Source organism: Cynoglossus semilaevis, chromosome 1, assembly GCF_000523025.1.
Source record: "Cynoglossus semilaevis isolate Cse_v1.0 chromosome 1, Cse_v1.0, whole genome shotgun sequence".
Taxonomy (NCBI): domain Eukaryota; kingdom Metazoa; phylum Chordata; class Actinopteri; order Pleuronectiformes; family Cynoglossidae; genus Cynoglossus; species Cynoglossus semilaevis.
In genome coordinates this window covers 17810901-17833025 of record NC_024307.1, presented here as the reverse complement: position 1 = coordinate 17833025, position 22125 = coordinate 17810901, and the positions used below count along the sequence as shown (strand labels likewise).

Genomic DNA, 22125 nt, shown 5'->3' with positions numbered 1-22125 from the left:
TTTGTGTAACTCTGCCAGTGGAAGGAAGTTGTCAGTGAAGAAACCCGTCTTCCATTAAAGACTCGACAAAGCCAGTGAAACCAGTGAAGGTAACCTTTGACCCGAACCTTCACTGGAAGCTGACTGTTGGAAATTCCACAGGAAATTTCTGTTACATCAGGAACAAAGTCAAAGAACGGTTTAATAGAAACAGTTAGAGTGGAACCTGGTGGACATGTGCTCGGGGTCTATTGAAATACAACACTATTGTTTGCTCAATTTTTTCATAGAAATGACTGTAATTGGTGATGACAACTGACTGGGGGGTGGGTTGTTAATTTGTTTGTTAACTTCATTAAAGCAGAGCTTGGTGTCAGTTACCAACTCAAGTTTGATCTGTAAAAGTACCAACAAGTGTAAAACAGTTCTTCACATTAACGTCTGTCAACGTCGACCTAATGATGATGATGATGGTGCTGAAGAAGCAGCATGAACATCTATGATCCCATGACCCACAGATTGGACAACCACAAGAGGACAAATAACTGACCCACAGCCAACCCAACAGTAACCAGGACTGTGTGTGACTCACTACACACACAGGTCAGGGTTTGACCCCAGGTCATTCACACTCACATTCACACCTGTGGTGGTTTTAAAGTGAACAATTCACCTAACCCATCTGTATGTTTTTGGACTGAGAAATCTCTGTTACCTGCTCTTGTTGTTTTTGCACAATCGACACTTTCTTTCTTTTGAACTCTGTTTTTCTCTGTAACTTTGGGCTTGATCCAGGACCAGGGAACTCATTTAGTTTATCCGATGTCTAACATGTGTTAAAGAACCTTGAATCCTCTTGAGTCCTTGTGTCCTTTAAACCCTCAACTCCCCCGCACACGCACACACATAGAATTCATTCACCAGAATTTGAACCATTGACCTTCTTGCTAGAACCCTCTAGCAGGAACACCAAATGCTCTTTCACCATCTGTGAACAATCTTTACACAACATTAAAGTTTAGGCCTTATTTGTATTTATATTATGTTTTTTATTTCCTAATGTCCTGTTCCCAAGTCTTTCCGAACACACAGGGCTGAAGTCTTACCACAGAGTGACACAGATGCCTTTTAAAATCCAGGACCTTAAATTCAAGGCAGGTCATTTCAAACTAGGCATGATCTGTTTTTCTCCTCTGACTCTGGAACCAGACTCTGGTTCCAGAAAATCTGACTCTGATTTCCTTCTCCTCTGACTCTGGAACCAGACTCTGATTTCCCGGATACCATGTTGGAGGAGTTCCATCCTCACAGCTGAATAACAATAGTGAACCCATTTACACTGGTCTTACATAACCTCTTTCTGAGGAATGCTTCACAGGGGACACTGGGACACAGCAGAATGTGGAAACATTTAAACAAGGATCCAAGAGGCCCATATCTGGGAGCAGAGCAGGGTATCCAGAAACTGGGTCACAGCTCAGCTTAATTTAACCCCCAGTTGGTCCAAATAAACATCTGAGCTCAAAGACAGAGGTTCCATCAGAACCTGTGGACAAGTTTTCCACCCATACAGGGTATAAAGGAGTTAAACAGAATCATTTAGTTGTCCAGATGTGTTTTTTGGACAGCTGACTTATGTGTAGCACACATCTGTAAAACACATGTACCAATGTGACCAAAAATCACTGCTTCAAACTCACTTGCCCAGCAGGGCGGCATCAGTGCTAATAGTGACCCACATCCACACATCAACAGGCTGCTGTGTGGGCGGGTGTGTTCTTAGACAGGACACCAAACTATGTTGGCCATCATAGCAAGCCATAACTGGGCCACCAGCAGAAAGTGAGGTGGAGATTTGCTTCAGTGCTATTGATACAGATGATGTTTGGCTCCATCTGCTGGTGATTTGTTTACAAACGCTTCGACGCTAGAGGAATGTACTAATTTATATATATTTCTATAAACTAAAAAATAGTCTCCGTCATGTGTGTATTTGTTTTAGCATAAGGGAGTTTGATTTCTTCAGTCTACCAGCTGCAAAAGTTCTTTCAATCGCCCCAGACAAAATAAATGCCAAGTACACTGAGAGCTCCCAAAATATCCTTCATTCCTGTGATGGATTTATGTCATGCAAAAGTGAGCACCGATATTTCTGTCCTTCCCAGTTTTGCACTTATCAAAGTTCCCTTGTACTTTTAATTATGATTTCATGTCTTTAAATCTATGATCTATGAATCCAGGGAGAACAACTGTAGAAGAGGAGTGTCTCCAGAGACAGTGGACACGCCCGCCGGACCATAAGGTCATCACTGAGATCTGACACTGACCTCAGGGTTTCTGCTGTCATCATTGCTTCGTCTGCCGTTGTCGGTTGTCTAGACTTCACTCTAATCTTTACATGGCAAAAAATCAGAAGATCGTCAGGCTTCACCAGGAGGAGACGCTGCACAGGTGCTGTCAGTTACACTACAAAATCATTTCTTTTTTTTGTATTTATCACTGAGAGAGAGCTGTATTGTTGTTTTCATGTTACAGTGACGTTGAACACAATGAGACAAGAACAGGTGAGTGAAGACGACTCTGGGTGTTTCCTCTACATGAGATGGTGGTGTTTAAACAGACGTATATTTTTGTGTAAAATGTCGTCACATGTTAAATCTGTCAGTGTGAAACCTGAGAGTTCACACTGGAGACACTGGTGAGCAGTCGAAAACTGGAGGACTGGAAAAGTGATCCAGCTCCATGTGAACCTGAGCTGCAGTGTCACGTTCAAAGAGAGTGGCGTAGTTGTCCTGAGGTTTCACCTGTAGCTGGAGAACAGTCTCATCACTTTTATTAAATCCAGGGTGGCTGCAGTGACCGTACTGTCCCTGATTACTGCTGTCAAATACTGACAGCTTCTGGTACTTTCTAGGATGGAATCCTAGAGAAACAAATGGTTCATGTGGTTGAAATTCTTGTTCCTACTAGTACTGTTCCCATCATCCTGGTACTGATTCATTTTGCTCTTCTTTTCTGTTTTTCTGTTCCCACATGTTCACAGGGTTAAATGCTGTAGCCACAGACATGGACAGAAACACTGGACCTGCTGCAGAACCAGAACCAGAACAAAGTGAAACAACACAATTCCCTAAGACAAGGTCTGGAGGTTCTTTTCTTACGGTAAATCTCCCATCATCCTCTGTTCCGCCTGTACTTACTGTTGACTCACGGGACACGGTGACACAGTTCTCACAGTCAGCAGCAGCACTGTAACCTGATCGCCGACCTTGTGTCCTCAGCACTCGGCCCTGAGCCCGGCTCAGAGACAGTACCTCCACACCGTCTCAGCCTCCTTCAGCTCTGCACACGTGCACGGCCTCATCCTGCAGCACTACAGGAACGCGCTGCTCCGGTGGAAACCAACGGGTCAGTGCTGAGATCGCTCAACAACAACAACTGCTCCCTGAGCCTGGACAGTTGTTGTTGTTGTTGGGAACTTTGATTCCAGACTCCTTATTGACAACAAATCATCCTCTTTTTTTTTTACTAATTTCTCTGATTTGTAGGTTTTAACCTAAGCACAGAGGATCAGCCAGTGACCTCATCTGAGAACCACAGTGAAAAACCTGCACCAAATCGGCAACCTGACATTTCTTCCACTGAAGTAAAGAAACGTAACAGGAAGACTAGCGGTGCAAGGATTTCTGGGAAATCCTCCATTTCAAAACTCCATACCAAGACAGTCGGGTGAGCAACATAAGCGTAAAGGTCAATAACATTTGATTAAAATGTTCTAATCTCTTTTAAACAACCGCCAACAAAATAGTTCCCAAAATATAATCATTAATAAAAACATATTTTAAAGTAAGAGCAGCTGTGGCTAGCTCTTAGCCTGAAGATAAGTTAAAGTGAGCTGAATCTAAGCCAAAATATATTCAAGAAATGCAAGCCATATTGTCAAAAGCTAACTGTAAATATGATCATACATGCTAAAGTTTTAGGCTATGTATTTGTTTAGATAAAAAGATTGTAAATTCAGCTTAATGTTTGAGAATTTTTTGAGTGAATTTTCACATTAACATCTGGTGTAATGTAATTTATTGTATTATATATATTTTTAAAGATCTGGAAAGACATCGGCATCTAAACAGAGGAAGACGAAGAAAAGTTTAGCGCCACCTACCCCCACAGGACAAAGTCTGAAGAGTGAGTGTGTGAGAAGTCTGTGCTGTGTCCTTATTGATCCAGTGACAGAGCAGCGGGTCAAATGTTTCTCTGTGGTTCCAGAGTCCAGGATCAGACAGACGGATGAGGAAACGGAGAATGAAGAAGATGGCGATGATTTTCTGGATGAGTGTCTGAGTTCACTGTCTGTGACGGAGTGGGACGACGATACCTTCTCAGATTTATAACATCTGATTCTTTATGTTCTTCTCCGGAGAGCACTGCTGTCGTTTTGAACTGTGGTTTTTGACAGACACAACAGACACGAGGGTCCAGGTGTAAACTGGTTGTTTCAGTCACGCATCAGTTAATCAGCCGTTTCTTAGTGGGGAGGGCGTACCACCCAGTGTTCCCAAGAGGTACTGCAGGTAATCTGGACTCAATAAAGAAGAGCGCTATATGTAAAAACATGTAAATATGTAAAAGGCAAATGTACAGTCATGGTATAGATGTAGCTCAAATGTCCTGGATCATAAACAGTGTTTTCGCTGTTGTTTTTCCAGTTAATCAAATGATCAGAGAAAGGCTCGAACCATTTGTTATTGGAATTTGTCTAAAGCCTGGTTACGTTCATTTTATAAGACATTTTGTGTTTATGAGCTACAGAAGGCTAGCTGGACAAATGTCGCGTATATAATGAGGGCGGGCCCTGGACAAACGAGTACGATTTTCAAGTGGAGCAGAGCTAATATTGCCCTAACGCTACTAAATGCTAACTAAATTAAAAGTATCATCAAAAACATGCAAATCAAGAAATAAAATAAAAGCTACCCAAACACTAGTATAAAAAATAAATACTACAACTATTACTATAACTCATTAATAACATTATTGTAATTATCAACCTTATGCATAATCGTGGGGAAACATGCTCATTGATGACTTATATTTCTCATTGATCAGACTTGAAACAAATATTTCCTCTTAATTAATGTATCAGCTACACATTCCATCAAAGGTCTGTGTTAACAACTACAATTATACAGTATATATATAAATATATACATATGCATGTACATATATATATATACACCAAGAACACTGGTTGTTCTTGGTATAGGAAAGAATGACCCTGTATATGCATATATAGCAGTATTGAAAATAAAAGATGAAAGCAGTTAGTGTGAAATAAGTTCTTTATTGTGTTGATGGACTAGAGGAAACTAATGGTGGTGTTGGGTATGCAGACAGAACATGGTGGAAATAAAACATTAAACAAACAGAATGGCACCAAATATTTCTTTAGACACAAACATAAATGTGACAAGACAACAGTCAAATGTTAGATTAACAATTGTATACACACACACACAGAGTGTGTTTGGAGTTCAGGTAATGCGTGACATTTTGATGAGGGCCGAGCTGAGGCGGAAATGAAAGAATGAACTCAGACTCTGAAACCCTCAACCTCCTCCTCTCACTCCTCCTCCTCCTCCTGCACTTCCTGATTTTAGGATTTCTTGTACTCGATTCTCTCCACCTTCACGTCGTCTCCGATCAGCTGATAAACGTACGTCACCACTGTCGACGCCTGGATGTCCATTAGTACAAACGAGGGAATGATGTTGCTGTGAAGAAAACAACATCTCAGATCATTTGGTTTTAAATGAGTCCAAATGTATTTTTAATTGTAAAGCAGACTTTGACATCTGTTTATTAAGGTTGACCAAAGTGTAATTGTCAAATGTAAATATAATGTATCATGTTTGTCTCATGTTTCTGTCAGGTCCACAGCTGGCTCTCCTACCTCTCCAGTGCAGTGTAGGCTCCTGTCGCAGAACCTGGGTTGATGTAGAACTTGTTCTCGTTCTCAAAAGCCTCAAACTTGTGTGTGTGTCCAGAGATGAGGATGTCCACGTCCAGCTGTCTCTGCAGCAGTGCTAGACTGGCCATGTCCCCCCACGGTATCACCTGGTGTCCATGGATCAGACCGATCTTGAACTGACCCACGGTCACCACCTTCTGCTCTGGGTAGTTCAGGTTCTGAGGGGAAAACACAAAGACGGGGGGAACCACAGGTTGAGTCAACATCTGTGAAGATTGGTTTGGTTATTGTGAAGAAACGGGGGCGGACCTCATCGAAGTCTCCTCGGACGATGTGGACGTCTCCTGCAAGGGTCTTCAGGTAGTCGTAGCTCTCCTTGGTGCAGAGGTTTCCTGTGCACAGAATGTGCTGGATCTTCCCAGGCACCAGCAGCTTCTTGAACTTGGCCGGTAGAGTGTTGCACCGGTGAGGGATGTGCAGGTCACCTAATACCAGGACCAACTGAAGGCATCACACAGACACACACGGGAGTCAGTGGGCAGAACCACCGAGACGCAGCTGAGCTGCGGTGTTCAAATGTCCTGGCACGATAACGACGCCTTTGGAACGCTGCTGCGTTCACACAGGCAAGCAACAGCTCAGCTCTCATTCAGGATTAGCTAATGTTAGTGCCTTCAGTGACCCAGCTATGTTCAGATGAGTAAAGCTGAACTAAAGGTCCACCATCATGGTTGGCCACGGCTCTTCTTTTTTTATTTTCTTTCCACCTCCTACGCTCACATTTCAAACAAATCTTTACTTTCTTCAGAGGCTACAGCACATTCTGAACCTCCATCATATTCGCAAGTGAGTTGTGTATTCTTCTTCTGCTTGACATGACACCTCCTCGTATGAGGTAACAGGGCAGGTCAGGTGACAATTTAGTTTCTGAAGACAACCCTATTTTTTTCCAAACAATTTGTAGAAGGGGCACACTGACCTCTGTCAATGTCCTGTTAACAACAGTAACCACGTCTGATCTCCCTGGGAAGCAACTCTTCCAGATTCAAAAACTACTGCTTGTGTTTGACATGTTCACTACCTAGGATGGAGCAGAGCACTCCTCTGTGTTAATAAATGATTTTCAATCTGTTACAAAATCCAAAGAGTAAACTAACTTTGGAGTTGTTAACCCCAAACCAAATAGTTCCAAATTTAATTCTTGTTGAAATAAGCAACATTCTGTGTTAAAAAGCAATAAAAGAAAAGTCTGAATTCAAACTGTACTGTGAAAAAAAGTGGAAAAATGTCATTGAAATCACCACAGTTGGATTTCAGACTCTCAACCACAGATTAAACACACAACACACAAAGGAACGACCCTGACAGAATCATTAAATTTAAGGGGAAAAAAAAGCCAAAACATGACTTTTGACCCATACATGCCCTCAGAGAGACAGAGAGAGAAGCTACCGAGTACTTTGGACCACTTTTTCTTAACTTTCTTTAACTCAAGGTCATGTTATTTTCATTTATAAGCATCTTCTTTTGTTCCTACCTGTATCACAGAAAATTAACACAAATTGCAGACATTAAATATCTCACTATTTATTGTTTGAATTATTTATTCCAGTGAAATATTTAGGCTAGTGTAACTGAATCATGGCAACTTGTTAGACATGTGCTGTAGCTGTTGATTTAAAGGGCGCTGTTGGTTTTCGTGCAAACTGCAGCAAAGCTCCATGGCCGAACCTTCCCACTGCCGCGTTAGTGATGCAGGCAGAGCAGAAAACAGAAAGTCCAAAACAGAGTGGGCATACTCACCCGGTGACCAGCCTGGTTGATTGGAGAGGAGGGGGAAGAATGGGTGAGACAGGAAGGAAGGCAGGATGTGCGTGGACAGAAGGACACGGTGCATGATCAAAGATTTTGTGCAGGGAAAAAAGGACAAAGAATTAAATGAAGAACAGGTTGGGACAAGAGGAGAAAAAAAACTGAAATTAGAAATGAAAAAGGTGAATGGATTAATTCAACAGATATGAATCATTCAAAACAAACCCAAAATCAAACATTGTGGTAAAATCAATTGTTAATGACAGGTGATTAGTGATAATAAATTAAAAAAAGCAAAAATGTTTGCGTGATCTGAAGGATGGTGAGCAAATGGCAAGAAAGTCAAAACTGGGTTTAAATCAATCAACAGTGGATATGTTTGTATAAATCAATGTTTTTTAGTTTTACCTTTGCTGTTTGTTGACGGAAATTATTGTTTATCGTCGTCATGACAACTTTTTAAATCAAGCCTTTGTAAAACTTACATATTCGAGATAATACATTTATGTAAAGAATGAAATACAACACAACATCATTACTATTTACTGGTTTAAATTGAAAGTGTGACAAGTACGTCTTTGCTATTTAAGAAACAACTTGTTCTTGCCTACTACCTAGATTATGGACCAAATATTTAAGTTATAAAAATTGCACAAATTTGCCATCGTTACCACGTTGAGAGTTTTATGAAGAAATAATTCAAGGTAATACGTAGAAAGTTACATATCAGTCATCTTAGAAAATAACAAGTAAGAAATATGACTGTTGTATACTGGGTATATGACAGTAATGACACATAAATACATCAATCTTCTGATCATCAAATTCAAATCGCGTGTTTTAAGACCTGTTCGGATGTGAGGGAAAGACAGAGTGAATGATGGAATAAATTAACGAATGGATAAAACAAACGTGTGCCGTTCATGTACTGCAGACAGTTGCCATTCATTCTTACTAATATCAGTAATTAAAAGATAAGAATGTCTTAATTTCTGATTGAATGTTCATCAGAAACGTCTTCATATCTGCAGGGGCGGCTTCTGCTATTAGCATGCTAGCAGTGACAACTGGTGCACTATAACGAAAAAGTAAAAAACATACAAACACTATTTTATTACAAACGCGCCATGGTAGGTGTTTTAGAACAATCATGAAGGTAGCTGTTGATTAAAAAGTCACTGGTTGCTTCTAAAAATCATATTTTGTTTAAAACTGTTCAACTGTCATGTGACCGCAGATGATCTGACGATACAGCTTCACTTCAAAAAAATCTGACATTAATCTAGGATGACACTGAAAGTAATAGTGTGTTTATGTTTCCAACTCCACGAAGACAAATATAAGTAACACACTCGGGAAGAGAAACACAAAATGTGGATTTTGTCGCCATTTCATACTCACCATCTTCTATTTTGCAGTTTCTTCCTTCGACTCAAGTTGAGGAAGCGCCGTGCAATGACGTCATGACGTCAGCCAATGAGGGCAGGGGTGCGTCAAGCTAAATTAAAATACTTCCTGTTTTTCTTAAAAAATAAAAAACACATTATTTCTTTATGCCCTAGTTAAGACAAACGTGTCCTATACATATTTTTATCCACAATGTGTCACTAATGAGCTTGTTTTGTCGCACCCTTGTTTTATCGCCTCCTCCCCCCTGATTTTGACCAGGTAAAATGATCTAGTCCACATCTGATACCCAAACCATAGACAAGACAACTTTGTCTGGTCAGCCCCTGGTATCCAAAATGCCCAGAGTCTTCTGCTCCTATAATACTCTGATTTTGTGGGGTCAGCCATGTGTTAGACAAACTTGTAAGGAAAGTTGTGTAGAGAGCACATAAAAACAAAATAATGTTAAAAATGTTAAAAAATTACACTAGGACCAAATGTGGGTCACTTGGGCAACTTGCCTGTAGAAACCAGTCTTATTGATATGCATATGTTCAATAGATCAAAGGTAGTCTGACAGACAAAAGGACAAAGTCACATCAATTTCCCCAGTGTGGGATCAATGTAATCTAATCTCATACACTTTTTCCTTTTGAAGAAAACCAAAGAAACAATGACAAAAACATACCAATAGCTGGAAAAACCCAGTTTAAAGGAATAACAACTAGCTAGCACAGTGTTGTGAAAAAAAATCATAATACAAGTATTCTTTATTGTTTACATTTTCTACAGGTGGAATAGTCAGCCATTCTTCTTCAGTACCCATCATAGCTGCTCGATAAAGTTTCTGTAACTCTCAAAATATCCTGTCAGCAGACGTTTTTGACATGATGGTCCTTCTCCTAAACTCCAAGTGGACAAAAAAAAATCCAAAACTGGACAAACAAGAAAAATATTTTAAAATGACTATTAGATAAATAATTATATATATTTTAAACATTCCATTTATAAATAATCCTAAAATAATAATATACAAAAAGCATGGACCCCTAAATGGAAAGCTAAGTGGAAGAATCTCATATTTATTTTCGCAAATCAGACCATCAAACGCAACAATGTAACAAGAAAACACGGTCTAAATTATTGGTTGACTTTCGTGCCAATCAGCGACATGTTGTTTTCCGCCGTGAAACAAATGTAGTCAAAATCAAGGGCTGTGTATTTTGATGCTCTAGGTGGCATGTGATATTAAAATGTGATAGCACCGGAAATGGCTATAACCACTCTGGAGCTGATGTGCTGCAGTAGACAAACAGTATGTTAATTTGAAACAAATGCTCCATCCGGAGTTGGCCGAGACCGCCATGTCATCGGGGTGGCTGTAGTCGAGAGAATGGTATTTTAATTTGAAACGAGTGCTACAGTCGGAAGTGGCTGAAGCCGCTCCTTGGCTGTTGGCTTTACATCCAGTGTAAAAGAATAGTGAGAGGCGTCGTCGTTTCGCAGAACATTCGAGAGGTAAGCGAAATAAAAGCGTGTCTGTTCTAATTGTGTTCTCGGTTTTGGTTGGCATTGATTTAACATTTAATGTCTCATTTCACTGACACGTAGTAAGCAACTTCAGTCAAATCAGCCCTTAAAGGAACTAGGCAATGAGTTACCTTCACACACTTCGACAGCTGTAGGCTAAAATGCTAAATAACGCGTTAGCGCCTGGGCTTCGTCTATTTGCTGATGTCGTGTGATTATGAAACCTAGTCAGAGACAGGGCCTAGAGTACAGAGTTTAATTTAGAATACACGGTCTTGTGTTTAATTTGTTTTTGTATATGACACTTACTTGTTTTATGGCCATTTCGAACTAACGAAGGAGCAAAACAGGTGTACGCTTTACCCTTTTAGCCGCCATTCGCGCTAAGCTAGGATAATTCACTGTAACTAACGGGACATTATGTGTTATTTAATTGTATTGTTATGACTCGTTTAGTTAAGAATGAAGAGCATGTGCCACACCTCGTAATTTAGTTCAAACGTTGCTTTCAGTTCTATGGAAGAGCGCATGTGAAAACGTTGTGTAATAACGCTGGACCCCTTTTCCTTCCCCAAAGGTTTCCTCCCTGAAAATAAGACTCTTCGAAATAAACTCATCATCCACTTCTCTGTCGAGTCTGGCACCTGCATCGTCTGGACGCTGTCAGGTGTTAAAGTTCCACGGTCACAAATCCGCACAGAAGCCCTTCTGTAATCGATCCCGCACCAGCTCCAGCCATCAGACACACCGTTCACTGCGGCGCTTGGACGATCAGCGTTGTGTTTATGTCTTTGTTTTGCGAAAACGGTGAGTTTTGGATCAACAGTTTCTCCCCAGTGTCCCCAGGTTTTTTTACTTGACCATTTGTAGTTTTTGTTTTATTAGTAGTTTTCGTTCGGGCTGTATTTTCGTTAGCCTGACGTGTTTTCTGTGCCACTGAATCAAAATGGCGTCTCCCAGTTTAGTCACTCGTGTGCAGTGACTGTGTGACGCACTATGCACCAAGTTCTCCGCTAACTTAGCCAGCACATGATCTAGGTTTTATTTTTCGTGTCTTCTCCCATCCAAGTTTCTCTCGCTACAAATCCTTGACTTTTAAATGGTTTAGATCCCCTTTTACTCAGCTTGTTAAGCTCACAAATGAAGTTATACGTTGGAATACCACCACGTGAATATAGAACAGTTGTTAAACGCCCTCTGAGAATTTATACAGAATTTATTTTTAAATTGGATCCCTTATGGTTTTGGTTAGTCCCTAGTGGTTTAGATTTTTGTATTACATAGTGGTCTCTAACATATGGCAGTAATAACTGATCTGTCAAGTCATTTGTTGTATTGTTTAGTTATTGAAGTGTCTATGAACACCCAAACCACATGATTATGTTGCGAATTTAACCACAAACTAAAGATCCAGGTGATTTTCACATTTCTTTCCTGTTATAAACAGAAATGGTTATAATGGACCAAGGTAGATTGTCATTTTCTCAAGGCCCAGTATTTGTTGGTGTTTTTTTCTTCATGGATATGGTGGATCCTGTTTTTTGGTTGTTGTTTTTTACCTCTATCACTTCAGGACAGCAGTGGGTCAAAGATATTGCAGTGGCTAAGAATATTAGGTGTCAACGTAACGTAACACAGCTGCATGTGTGTTGTAGTGGCATTTGGGGTAATGATGTGGAAAATTTAAAATGAGAATTGTAAAAACCTACACATTTCTGTTTCTATTTAAAGAAGAAAAAAATTATACTAATTACACATTACACTTTTTTTAATAAATTGAAGAAATGTCAGATGAGCTGGTTGTAATCCATTTCTACTGACATAATTCAATATTTAAGTGTAGTTTTAATTTCATAAGAGGTAGGTTGTCTGTCTTAAAGGATGTATGATATTGTACCAAATACTTTTTTATTTTTCATAACTGATGATTACCATATGACTTCCTACATTATTGAGGAATATTAAAAATGTTAGTGAATCCTTCTTTGTTCTGTGAAGATGCTAAAACATATATATATATTTTTTAATCTACATTTATCAGAAAGAGCTCGTAGTAGTAATGGTAATAACAGTCGGTCCATTTTTAAACTGTTGCAGCCTTAATCATGACATGCTATCAACGTTTACTGAACACATTTACGCTCTCTGTGGGCTGCCCACAGTCCCAGCCTCAGACCTGGTTTTCTAAGATGAGTAGTAGTAGGGAGTTTGTGAAGATCTGGAGTCACCTTAAGTCTCTAGTGTCGGTCAGAGCTACAGTCTTGACCTCTGCCCTTCTGATCTAACCGCCTCCACACTTAACTGTGCCCATGACAAACCTGTTGAGTCATTTCACGTGGACTTGATCATACTTCCTGCAGCCTGAGTGGTTGCTGTAGTAGTGGGGGCATTTAAGGTGATGTGTGTTTGGCAGGGACTAGGTTTCATGTTTGTGACCCATTAATAAGAGCGGATCTTATGTGAGTAAAGCCAGGGGCCCCTGTGTCTCACAAAGGGGTCAGTGTTTGTGTGTGTGTAGAGAGGGAGACAAAAAGCTGCATGCCTGTGAGTGAGGCAGCTGAGTTGGAATTTTTGGGGTTTTTTTGTTTATATATTTTCTGCACTTTGCCCTTGCTTGGAGTTAAAAACACAATTTAAAAGTATTGTTCAGATCTCACTGAACCGTGACTAACTTGTACTATAATGACAAACCATCTAACAAAGGAACATTTAAATGGTGATAAACTATTATAAAGTACAATGAAACTCTTTCTACTGTCTCCTGTGCTTGTGTTCTTAAAATGTTCACCATTTATTTTGAAGCAGTAACTTATCTGTTTAAATAGAAATTGGTGAAAATGTAACTTTTGGAACAAACTCAGACTAACACTAGTGGACAGTATTTGTTATATTTAAAAGAAAAGGTCAATAAATGAAAAATTAATTTAGGAATACAAAAAACATTTGTAAAGACTTCTTGTCATGGGGGAAAAAGATGGTTGTTTTCCTCAGTCATCTGACAAAATCCTGGTGTAGTTAGTTGAAATCACACGTGTTGTTCTACAGACTTTGGGTTGTTTTTAAATTATTTTCCTGACGGGTAAATAATCGGCCCCTCTCTGTCCCCCTACTCTTTCAGAGCTGTTGCGCAGCCGTTGGAACCTGTGTGGTGGAAATCTCGCCTTCAAGCAAGGAGCTTGCGGCCACAGCGGCACAACGTTTTTCATGTCAGAGACCGAGCACGCTTGCAGTCGTTTATGTCATCCCCTCTTTTCCAGACAGAAGATCCCGAAAAATCCCCAACCAAGATCCTTTTATCTTACTGATAGTGCTTACATCCAGCCAAAATGTCTGTCAACGTCAACCGCAGCGTTTCAGACCAGTTCTATCGCTACAAGATGCCCCGTCTGATTGCCAAGGTAGAGAATCAAGTTCTGGTCTTTGTGCGACTTTTATAGACCAAACAAAATGCTATTTGTTTTCAGTTGTCACACTTTATCCACACAGGTTGAAGGCAAAGGGAATGGAATCAAGACGGTTATTGTCAACATGGTTGACGTTGCAAAGGCACTGAACAGGCCTCCAACATGTGAGTTTGTCACTGCATGATAGACATATTTCTCTTTAAATTCATAAAATGTCATTATGCTTTATACCCGAGTGTTGTTTATTTTTTACTGCCAAACTCCTTGGGGAAAATAGTAAATAAAATAAAAAGATTTCTACCTTGGTTTATGTTAAATGTCAAATGAAATGAAATTTCTCTTGACTAGCCAGGAAGGCGTGAACCATTTTGTTTTCTGTCACTCCTTTAGACCCGACCAAGTTTTTTGGTTGTGAACTCGGCGCTCAGACCCAGTTTGATACCAAAAACGACCGTTACATCGTCAACGGATCCCATGAGGCGAACAAGTTGCAGGACATGCTGGATGGGTTTATCAGAAAATTTGTGCTGTGTACCGAGTGCGACAACCCTGAAACTGATCTGGTAAATGTTTGCCTGGGGCTCCGGTGTCACTGGTGGTTTTTTTTTTTGTTTGTTTTTTTGTTGGAAACCAATGTACAAACCATGTCATCCGTTTGTCATTGTTGCAGCATGTCAATCCCAAGAAACAAACCATCGGCACTTCCTGTAAGGCCTGTGGAAACCGTGGCATGCTGGACACTAGACACAAACTGTGCACATTCATCCTCAAAAACCCACCAGGTGAGAGGCAGTGTGGTTTAACGTAACCGCGATCTGTGGTCCATCTGAAAATGACTGACACTTCTGTTCAATCACAGAGAGCAATGACAGTGGATCCGCATCTGCAAAGAAGGAGAAGGAGAAAAAGAACCGTAAGAAGGACAAGGAAAACGGCTCCGGAGGGGGAGAAGCTGGAAACCATGGGGAATTTGATGCTCCTGAAGCTGTGGTGAGTCGCCTACACCTTCAGTGTCCACAGAGACATTAGTCAGAAACGGAGACAACCATTAGAACTGAGCCTTATTGACAAGGTCAACGCACACACATGCATACTGGCACTGTAGACTAATAACTGTCTAGGCCACAGTTGAGTGACTGAATCTTTGAGAACTTCCCACTGCAGCCTAATGTTCTCCATGTCTGAACAGAACCAAGTGTTTTTCAGATCAGACCCCAGTCTGTGCTCCCAAGTCTAGACCTTCGTTTAAGCACTCTGTGTCTCGCTTTATTTGACCTTTGCATCAATAAAGTGAGACTGACATTGAAATTAACTGATTTGATATTAATTATTTAAGTCAAAGATTTAAAATGCTTTTTTTAAATGATGTATATTTCCACTACACAAGACTAAAATCATTTTCCCAACTCCTTCTACAATTTGATCCATTTCTTTTTCTGGACACCAGGACAGGGACGACGACGACGAGGACTGGGCCGAAGAGACCACAGAGGAGGCGCAGAGGCGAAGAATGGAGGAGATTAGTGACCACGCCAAGAACCTGACACTCAGCGAGGACCTGGAGAAACCTCTGGAGGAGAGAGTTAATCTCTTTTACAACTTTGTCAAAGTAAGAACATGTGAATCCCGAAAACACACACAAGATGGCAAAGTAATGAAGATGATTCATAGAAATACTTTTTCCACGCTGGTGGTTTTATGCCATCACTTTCTGATTGCAGTACAATTTAAGTCCAGCAGAGGGCTGCAGTTAATACTACTGAATATTAATGCAAAAATGATGTATTTGCAATTGACAACTTTACGTAATCCAAGAATAAGGACTGAGTAGTGTCTCTTTTTTTTTGGTATTGTAAAAAAGTGTCTGTGGATTTATTTCATATTTATTAATATGAAGATGTATATAAATGTACTGTTTCCTTTCCCTCTGGTGTTTAGCAAAAGAAGGAGAATAGAACCATTGATGGAGCTGATAAGGACATCTTGGCAGAGGCTGAGCGGTTGGACGTGAAGGCCATGGGCCCCCTGATCCTCAGTGAGCTTCTGTTTGACGAGAACATCCGTGAGCAGATCAAAAAATACAAACGTCACTTCCTCAGAGTAAGTCAATCCTGAACTCCCCCCTGACTCCTCAGCTCTGCCAGGTTTCTCTAATTTAAGTCAAATGAACTGAATCACTTTCTCCTTCTAACTCTGTCTTGTTTTGTTTTTGTACTAAAATGGTTAAACTAATCTTGGGTTCCTCTAATTCTTTCCTGGTCTTGATGTGTTCCATTAGTTCTGCCACAACAACAAAAAGGCTCAGAAGTATCTGATGGGAGGCTTTGAGTGTGTGGTGAAGCTTCATCAGGTCCAGCTGCTGCCTCGAGTTCCCATCATCCTCAAAGACCTTTACGATGCTGACCTGCTGGAGGAGGACGTCATCTTTGCCTGGGCAGAGAAGGTCAGTAACCCAACAACAAAAAAAGAGAAATAAATCAGGTCTTAGCAAGTTATGACAAATGGAAGATACAAAACACCGGATGTCATTTAAATCTCTTGGGTATACAGTGAAGCTGTATTTTTTTTGATAATTAACAGGTTCTTTAAAAGAAATATTATGACAAATTATTAAATGTCCTCATCAGCTTAATGTTATTAATTAAATGTGTTTTAGAATAAATAAATGTAAGGTGACTTGATTAGTGACCATAAAATTGTGTGACAAACAGTGTGCAGGAAACTACAGTAAATCCTTCTAACATGTCTTTAATCTTCCTCAAAATTATAAAAATGATAATTTAAGTAATTAACTTCAACTTTTTGAAAAAAAAGTCAGGTTCAAACAGCCTTTAAAATAAAACCTCTGCGCTCTGACATGTGGGCTAAGATATTAAGATACTCATTTAGCTTACATTTAGCTTTTAGCCATAAAAGCTAAATGGCTAATCATCTATTATGAACACAGCTAAGGGAAACAAAGTAGCGACAGATGTGTGTATACTTAAGAGTTACATTTTATATTTTCACTTAATATAGTATATTATACAAATCAAGTTGGCTTTATTAGCCAAGCCTGAGAGCACAGGAATTCTGATTTTTTTCACTCAACTCTCTTAGGCATAAACAGAATATACAAGGAACATATGGATGATAAAAAAAAATCCAAATCATTTTTTAAAAATGGATTGTATGAATGTGGAAAAAATTAACTAAACCTTTTCTTTGCCCCTCATTCTTTGTTTTTCAGGTCTCTAAAAAATATGTGTCGAAAGAGCTGGCCAAAGAGATCCATGCCAAGGCTGCGCCGTTTGTTAAATGGCTGAAGGAGGCAGAGGAGGAAAGTGAGGGCAGTGAGGAAGAAGAAGAGGAAGAAGACGAAAACGTAGAGGTACAACACTAGAACTACAGACACTAACTGTCCCAATTCAGAGTATGTAACCTTTCTGATGTAGCCCAGCAGGTGTGGACCAGGAAAGAACTAGAAATTATTTAGAAAATGTTATGTGGAGATCAGTTACATTAGGCTGCGTGAGAGTCTACCAGCACTGCTCACGTCAGGGTGAAAGTGAGCTGCATTTATCAGCATCATCAAAGCTCTCACTGTTGAAGACTGTTGAAGTCTCTCACGCTGCCTGAACAAAATAGTGGACTGAACTAAAACTAGGTGGTGCTGTGGTGATCACTTGAGTGAGGGTACAGTTAATTTGTTTGACACCCATTTTTTTTCCCTGTCCTGTTTCCTACAGGTGGTCTACTCTTCCTCTGCCCGTGAGCTCAAAGTTGAGACAGTCAAAGCAGAGACGCCCGAGAAAGAAGAGGATGACATCGACATTGATGCCATTTGAGAAACTGGGCTGATGATGATCAAGACGATGATAATGCTTAAATTTGTTGTGGCTTTGACTCTTGATGACTGTACATCCTAAATGCTTGCCCCTTTCTTCCTTCTGCTTTGTAGCATGATTAACCCGATGCTTCACCTGCTGCTCATTAACTTGGGTCTGATTTCTGAGATTTATAAATTGCTTAAGTGAAGTGGATTTTTGGGATTTTAATGTGGGATCAGGGTGGCTGCACATTCAGGTTTTGTTTTCTTCATTTTCGTCCTTCTATTTTCAGTTAATAGAAAAGTTTAACGTTGTTTTTCACCACAAACCACCATTTACTTCACTGTGTCCACTGTTTTAATGAATGGAATAAAAATGACACTGACTGTGTTCTGTACAGAAACAAGCGTTTGATGTGATTGCTGGGAACTTTTTTACCTTTTATACCACATCTGCTTTATTTTGGTGTTTTTCTTGGTTTATTTTATAACCAATTCAAAATGGATTTATTGACAGATATGTAAATTATAATTACGTTTATATGGTATAATTAGTTCCACAATGTGGGAGTTTACAATACGAATGTTTGCAATCGACACAGGCTGCCACGGGAGGCGCCATTGAGTATGGGATGGCAACTCAGGCTCAGGATATTAGGAATATTCCTCTAAGAATCGAACCCAGGTCTCTGCTCGAGAGGCAGCATCACTAAATTAATTTGATAAGCTATCCAATCGTGTGCTTATCGTCTGTCCCCTGATGCATTCCTTTGGTACTACATCAGAAGTGAAGTCGAAGATAGCATAATTTGACTAACTCTTATCTTGAGTTACCTACAACGTCAACCAAAACAGCACGATGCTTGTAAGTTGATGTGACAATAAAACCTTTAACCCACTGTCCTCTTTTCATCGGAACGCTGGGCCACTTGAACTGCTTGACCCACGACACGTCATGACTTCCAGACCAGGAACCTCTGGATAAGCTCTGTGCCCTGTAAAAGTACAGCGGAAAACCAGAAGATGGTTCTTGTGAATTTGGTGTCCCAGTGGCTCTCAGCAATGCTTGGACCCTGTATTTAGTAGACACGAGGGCACTGGAGATAGAACAAAAATTTACAGAATTCGGTTACATCTTGCCTAATGAGTGTGCAAATAGGAAGTATAGTAATAGTATTGAATTCTCATCCACAAACACCACTATGGAAATGGCCGTTGTGCAGTGTACCGCCAGTTTGATCCCGCTTGGTGCTATCCCACTTAAAAAGAACAACGGTGACGAATTTCGGATTACCAAACAAATGTGAAAGTTAGTTTTATTTGACCAGTTTTTCTTCTGCTGATAAGTGTGCACCACCACACAAGAAAAAAAAGCTGAAAGTATTTGTCTCGTGTGAAATAAATTCCCATAGAGACTTTTCATTCTCTTTTCTCCAATCACAGCGAGCTTTGCTGCTGTCGTCACTTCCGTTGTTCGTTCCAATGGACGTTCTCCTGGTGCTTTCACGTTCAATCAGAAATAACATAAAATCACAGCTCCGAGGACACCCTCTACTGTTTGATCTACTACAAATGTACAATAGCAGTTTCTGTGTCATGTAAAAGTTTTACCAAACTTACTGTGACCTATGGAGACAATATTTTAATATAGCAAGAAAATTAAACGTTAATTTACAATATGAAGAAAACGTATTCCATGATAATTTGAAAGTATTTTAACACAATTTTAAAAGAGTGGTGGAGAACAATAGCACAAAATCAGGAGAAAGAACCCCAAAATGTCACAAATCGCAAAAATATGATGGAAATATATTATTTTTCATTAACCAAAAAAAACCCCAAACAACATTTATGAATACGAATGTTTTAAGTACTAAAAACTATACATGAATTAACAAACAACCTGTCCGTATCACCGGTGTTTTGAAAATAACGAGTCAACCCCGTGCATTTAGGAACATGTCTCTGAATAAAAATAATATTGTCTAAAATATTAAGTTATCGCAATTTTTAAAAAAAGTGTAGCACCAAAAGGGACAAATATGGTATTAACAATGGCAGTTTTCAAATCTTATGGGATTTCTCAAAGCAAACAAAACCCATCACCAAGAAAAATACATATCGTTAGATTGAGAGAACTCCAATAAAGTATTTTATGAGTATTAGTATTATTAGTATGTTCTCGTATTGATAAAACTACAATGTTAGACTACATATGTAATAAAATTCATTTATTAGAACATATCATATAGTATAACATATATATATAGGATAAGCGGTTGATGATGGATGGATGGATGGATGGATGGATATCATATAGTGAAAAAACCCTCACATGATCATTAGAGCTGTTTAAAAATTGGAGTTTAGACAGTCAACAGTGCCAGGAGGTCGAAGTCTGTCGGTGGACCGTGAATGCAGCCTAATCCAGCCCAGCCGCTGAGCAGCCATTTTGGTCCCACCTAAAACACAGCGAGCAGCTTCACTTTGGGCCGCCGGAGATGGACGAAACTGAGCCCACGGCGAGTGTTTCACCCACCGAAACCTTCTAGAATGATATGGGAAATATCCAACGGGAACATGTTGCTTCTGTCAGTATTCTTTTGGTAAAGAAAAATCGCGTCCTGGAACATTTTTCTCCCGACAGCGCCTAGTTGGGTTGCCTTCACTGACTCTGGAACCAACCGGAAAAACGGACATTGACAGTATCTAACTCACGACATGAACTATGCCTTGGAAAGACCGGGAAGAATTAGAATTTGATTAAGTTTTGGGGGCGTTTATATTTACTGTGTCCACTTTTGACACATCTGATTTGGTTCAGAAATTGTCACAGTCCATGTTGAGACAGTTTCTCCGGAAAAGGAGACGGAGAGTTGAGCTGTGATTCGTTTTTTTTTCCGCTAAAAGGAAGTCGTAGCATTTTTATTTTTGACAGTGAAGGGAGGAACATTGAAAATTCTAAAGATGTCAACAAAGACTCCTTTACCTACAGTCAACGAAAAGATGACAGAAAGTGTAAGTGAAGCTCTTTATTATTGTGACACTTTAACATTTAGAGATTTGTGTAGTTTGTCTTATTTGTAGTCACAAAGTCTTGTTAAAGTTAAAGGAATATTCTTTTGAAATTGTGTGGCGTTCATAGTCCGGAGGACAGATAATTGTTTGACACGGTTGGAGGTGAAATCGTAAACAAGGATATCCTCTACGTCAATCACGGCCTGTAGGTTTCCTACATGTTGAATGTTTTGAAGTAATATATTCAAATAATCAGATTTTTTTTAGTCATAAACTATGATAATGGGTCATAGGGGAAGTAGTGTTGAAAAAATTTAGGCCCGAACCGCAAACAAAACTCCCGGAGCACTTTGAGCTGCTGGATCTGGCAGGCAACAGTTCTGCTGCAGCTCACTGGTCATTGGCTACCACAGCTGTCAATTTAAGATTTCAGCGCTTAGCTTCCAAATATGGTCAGATTAAAACCCGCCCCCTCGTGACCAATTGAATCCCCCCATTTTTTCTGAAATATCAGTTTCCGGTCCGGATTCCACAAGAAAACTCGATTGACTACGAAAACAATTTGAAAAAGTTTTGTTAAATTATTTTATAGAATTTTAAGAATCTGGTTCTCTTTTATATCCTTTTGCCTTTTAGAGACTGGTGTTTTTACATAACAGCTGGGATACTGACGTCTTACATGGGTGGTTTTTGACTGAAGTAAATGTGAAAAAAAAAAACCCAATTTATTTAAAAGAACATTTTAGGGTATTAGAGACCCTAGTGAGTAAGTAAAGTATGTGTGGAATGACCTTAAACCCGTATTATTTTTATATGAAATATCTGTATGATATGCCTTCCTTGAGCCTGCACAATCAGTATTTAATTGTAAGTGGTAGTACTAACTAAACCCACTTTTAATACGATTTTGTTTTTTAGCTTAGTGAGTGAGACAGATATGCACACATTATTTTGAAAGGCCAGTGTGTGGCTCCCTGTTGGGTTTTTCCTGTCTGTGATCAGACTCCAGTGAGATCAGTGCACAACTTCCCCTCAGTCTATACGTCTGTGGTAACTAAGGATCTGGAATTGGGAAAAAACAGTCACTGTGGGATTGTTGAAGAGAATAGCATCAGTCTGGAGCAGAGTTCTTTTCCTGCACAAACATGACAGGCGCTCAAGCAGCCCGGAGACAGCAGAGCTGTGTAAGTAAATGCTAAGATCTGAAGAAATCA

The 22125-nt window shown here is 39.8% G+C and overlaps 3 protein-coding genes and 1 long non-coding RNA gene across 22 annotated transcripts in view; 3 read left to right on the top strand and 1 right to left on the bottom strand.

Moving 5' to 3' along the window:
* Positions 1 to 1263: 1263 nt before the first annotated feature.
* LOC112487133 (uncharacterized) lies at positions 1264 to 6068 on the top strand. Of its 3 annotated transcripts, none has more exons than XR_003049934.1 (3): positions 1264 to 3708; positions 4085 to 4553; positions 5912 to 6068. It is a non-coding gene; the product is annotated as an uncharacterized LOC112487133 (long non-coding RNA). The 3 variants fall into 3 exon arrangements; XR_003049935.1 differs by having other exon boundaries at positions 1264 to 3729; XR_003049933.1 differs by having other exon boundaries at positions 1264 to 4553.
* On the bottom strand, positions 5304 to 9660 carry vps29 (VPS29 retromer complex component). 2 transcript variants are annotated; one of them, XM_008315957.2, is made up of 5 exons: positions 9164 to 9660; positions 7754 to 7765; positions 6260 to 6451; positions 5933 to 6168; positions 5304 to 5753 (listed from the first exon to the last, which is right to left on the bottom strand). In XM_008315957.2, the coding sequence occupies exons 1-5, from the start codon at positions 9164 to 9166 to the stop codon at positions 5636 to 5638; spliced, it is 561 nt and encodes a 186-aa protein (XP_008314179.1). In that variant the 5' UTR covers positions 9167 to 9660; the 3' UTR covers positions 5304 to 5635. The 2 variants fall into 2 exon arrangements, with proteins under 2 accessions (XP_008314179.1, XP_008314186.1); XM_008315964.2 differs by lacking the exon at positions 7754 to 7765.
* An 855-nt stretch (positions 9661 to 10515) lies between these two features.
* On the top strand, positions 10516 to 18301 carry eif5 (eukaryotic translation initiation factor 5). Its single transcript, XM_008315945.3, has 12 exons — positions 10516 to 10669; positions 11259 to 11488; positions 13800 to 14079; positions 14168 to 14249; positions 14476 to 14648; positions 14756 to 14867; positions 14945 to 15075; positions 15533 to 15694; positions 16024 to 16185; positions 16364 to 16528; positions 17315 to 17455; positions 17814 to 18301. Exons 3-12 carry the CDS (start codon positions 14008 to 14010, stop codon positions 17910 to 17912), a joined length of 1299 nt encoding a protein of 432 aa, XP_008314167.1. The 5' UTR covers positions 10516 to 10669; positions 11259 to 11488; positions 13800 to 14007; the 3' UTR covers positions 17913 to 18301.
* A 1992-nt stretch (positions 18302 to 20293) lies between these two features.
* mark3a (MAP/microtubule affinity-regulating kinase 3a) overlaps positions 20294 to 22125 on the top strand; it is a 32160-nt gene continuing 30328 nt past the window's right edge. For 4 of the 16 annotated variants that reach the window (XM_025055572.1, XM_025055582.1, XM_025055557.1 and 1 more), the window contains exon 1: positions 20299 to 20911. In XM_025055572.1, coding sequence (XP_024911340.1) covers positions 20861 to 20911 — 51 coding nt within the window. In that variant the 5' untranslated portion in view covers positions 20299 to 20860. Of the gene's footprint in view, positions 20912 to 20965; positions 22096 to 22125 lie in introns of those variants that run through there. The other 12 variants (XM_025055578.1, XM_025055606.1, XM_025055598.1 and 9 more) reach the window with 7 other exon arrangements.